The following is a 963-nucleotide window of genomic DNA, read 5'->3' on the forward strand; positions in this document are numbered from 1 at the left end:
TCCTTGCAATTATTTGCGCTTTTCTAATTGCTGTTTTTCTGCATTTGCAAGAAAGCTGGGGCATGGAGACATGTGCTGAAGGGAGCCAGCGGGCAGGCCTCCACCTACAGTCGGGTACAAGGCACCCCCACGAAGATGGGTGTCCCCGAAATGTGGGCTTGGACTGCTCCATCACACACATGCACGCATGCAGACAAACCAGGAGGAAAGTCACCGAGTCAGTGGGAGAGCGTGGAAAGCCAGGCAGAACTAACAGGCGTCACTGCAGAAGCCTGGAGAGAGGAGTTTAATTTAAAGAGTAATTTCATCGGGGGATGAGTTGCATATGGCCTGAGGCACGGGGATATAAACTGCATCTCGACTGAGCATCCGCAGAGAGGCAAGCCAAGGCAGGCAAGAGGGGCCTGGGGGCTCTGCAGAGACCTTCTCTGACAGCGGCACATCACTGCAGCCGCATGCCGGGGAGGTGCGCGGGGTCTGGGGCATGTCTCAGGCTATGCAAGACCCCCCGATACAGTGCTGGGGAGGAAGGAGACGGCTGCGTGGCCAGCTCTGGTGCAGATGAAACGAACCCTGCATTTGCACTGCCGGTACCTGGCGTTCCCAGGGGACCGAGCAGCCCAGGGGCCAGCAGCTGTGACCCTGCGTTGAACAGGTCTCCTGAGAAGGGATTCTTGCTGTGCTTTCACTCTTGCTCAGCCAAGGTGGTTTAGGGGGCTTCAATTTGGCTCTTATTGAGCCTTGTTGCAGTGCCAACCCAACACAGCAAAGAGTCGCGAGCTGAGCCCTGCCACTGCAGTCACCACCGGGACCTGATTAGAGTCATTGGAAAGGGGTGTCCGAGAGGCCGCTTCGGGCAGCGGGCGCCCCACTAGGCCGGGTAGAAGTGCCTGAGCAGTTCCTTCTTGTTGACCTTTCCCATCTGATTGCGGGGGATCTCTTCCACCAGGATCAGCTCTGTCG

General features: G+C 57.5%; 1 protein-coding gene across 1 annotated transcript in view; it reads right to left on the bottom strand.

Annotated features, from left to right (window-relative positions):
- Positions 1-277: 277 nt before the first annotated feature.
- The window catches only part of ACSF3 (acyl-CoA synthetase family member 3), a 77,771-nt gene continuing 77,085 nt past the window's right edge, over positions 278-963 (bottom strand). Inside the window, exon 11 of the mRNA XM_025209173.1 lies at positions 278-957. Coding sequence (XP_025064958.1) covers positions 872-957 — 86 coding nt within the window. The 3' untranslated portion in view covers positions 278-871. The remainder of the gene's footprint in view (positions 958-963) is intronic.

Source organism: Alligator sinensis, unplaced genomic scaffold (genome assembly GCF_000455745.1).
Source record: "Alligator sinensis unplaced genomic scaffold, ASM45574v1 scaffold255_1, whole genome shotgun sequence".
Lineage (NCBI taxonomy): Eukaryota > Metazoa > Chordata > Crocodylia > Alligatoridae > Alligator > Alligator sinensis.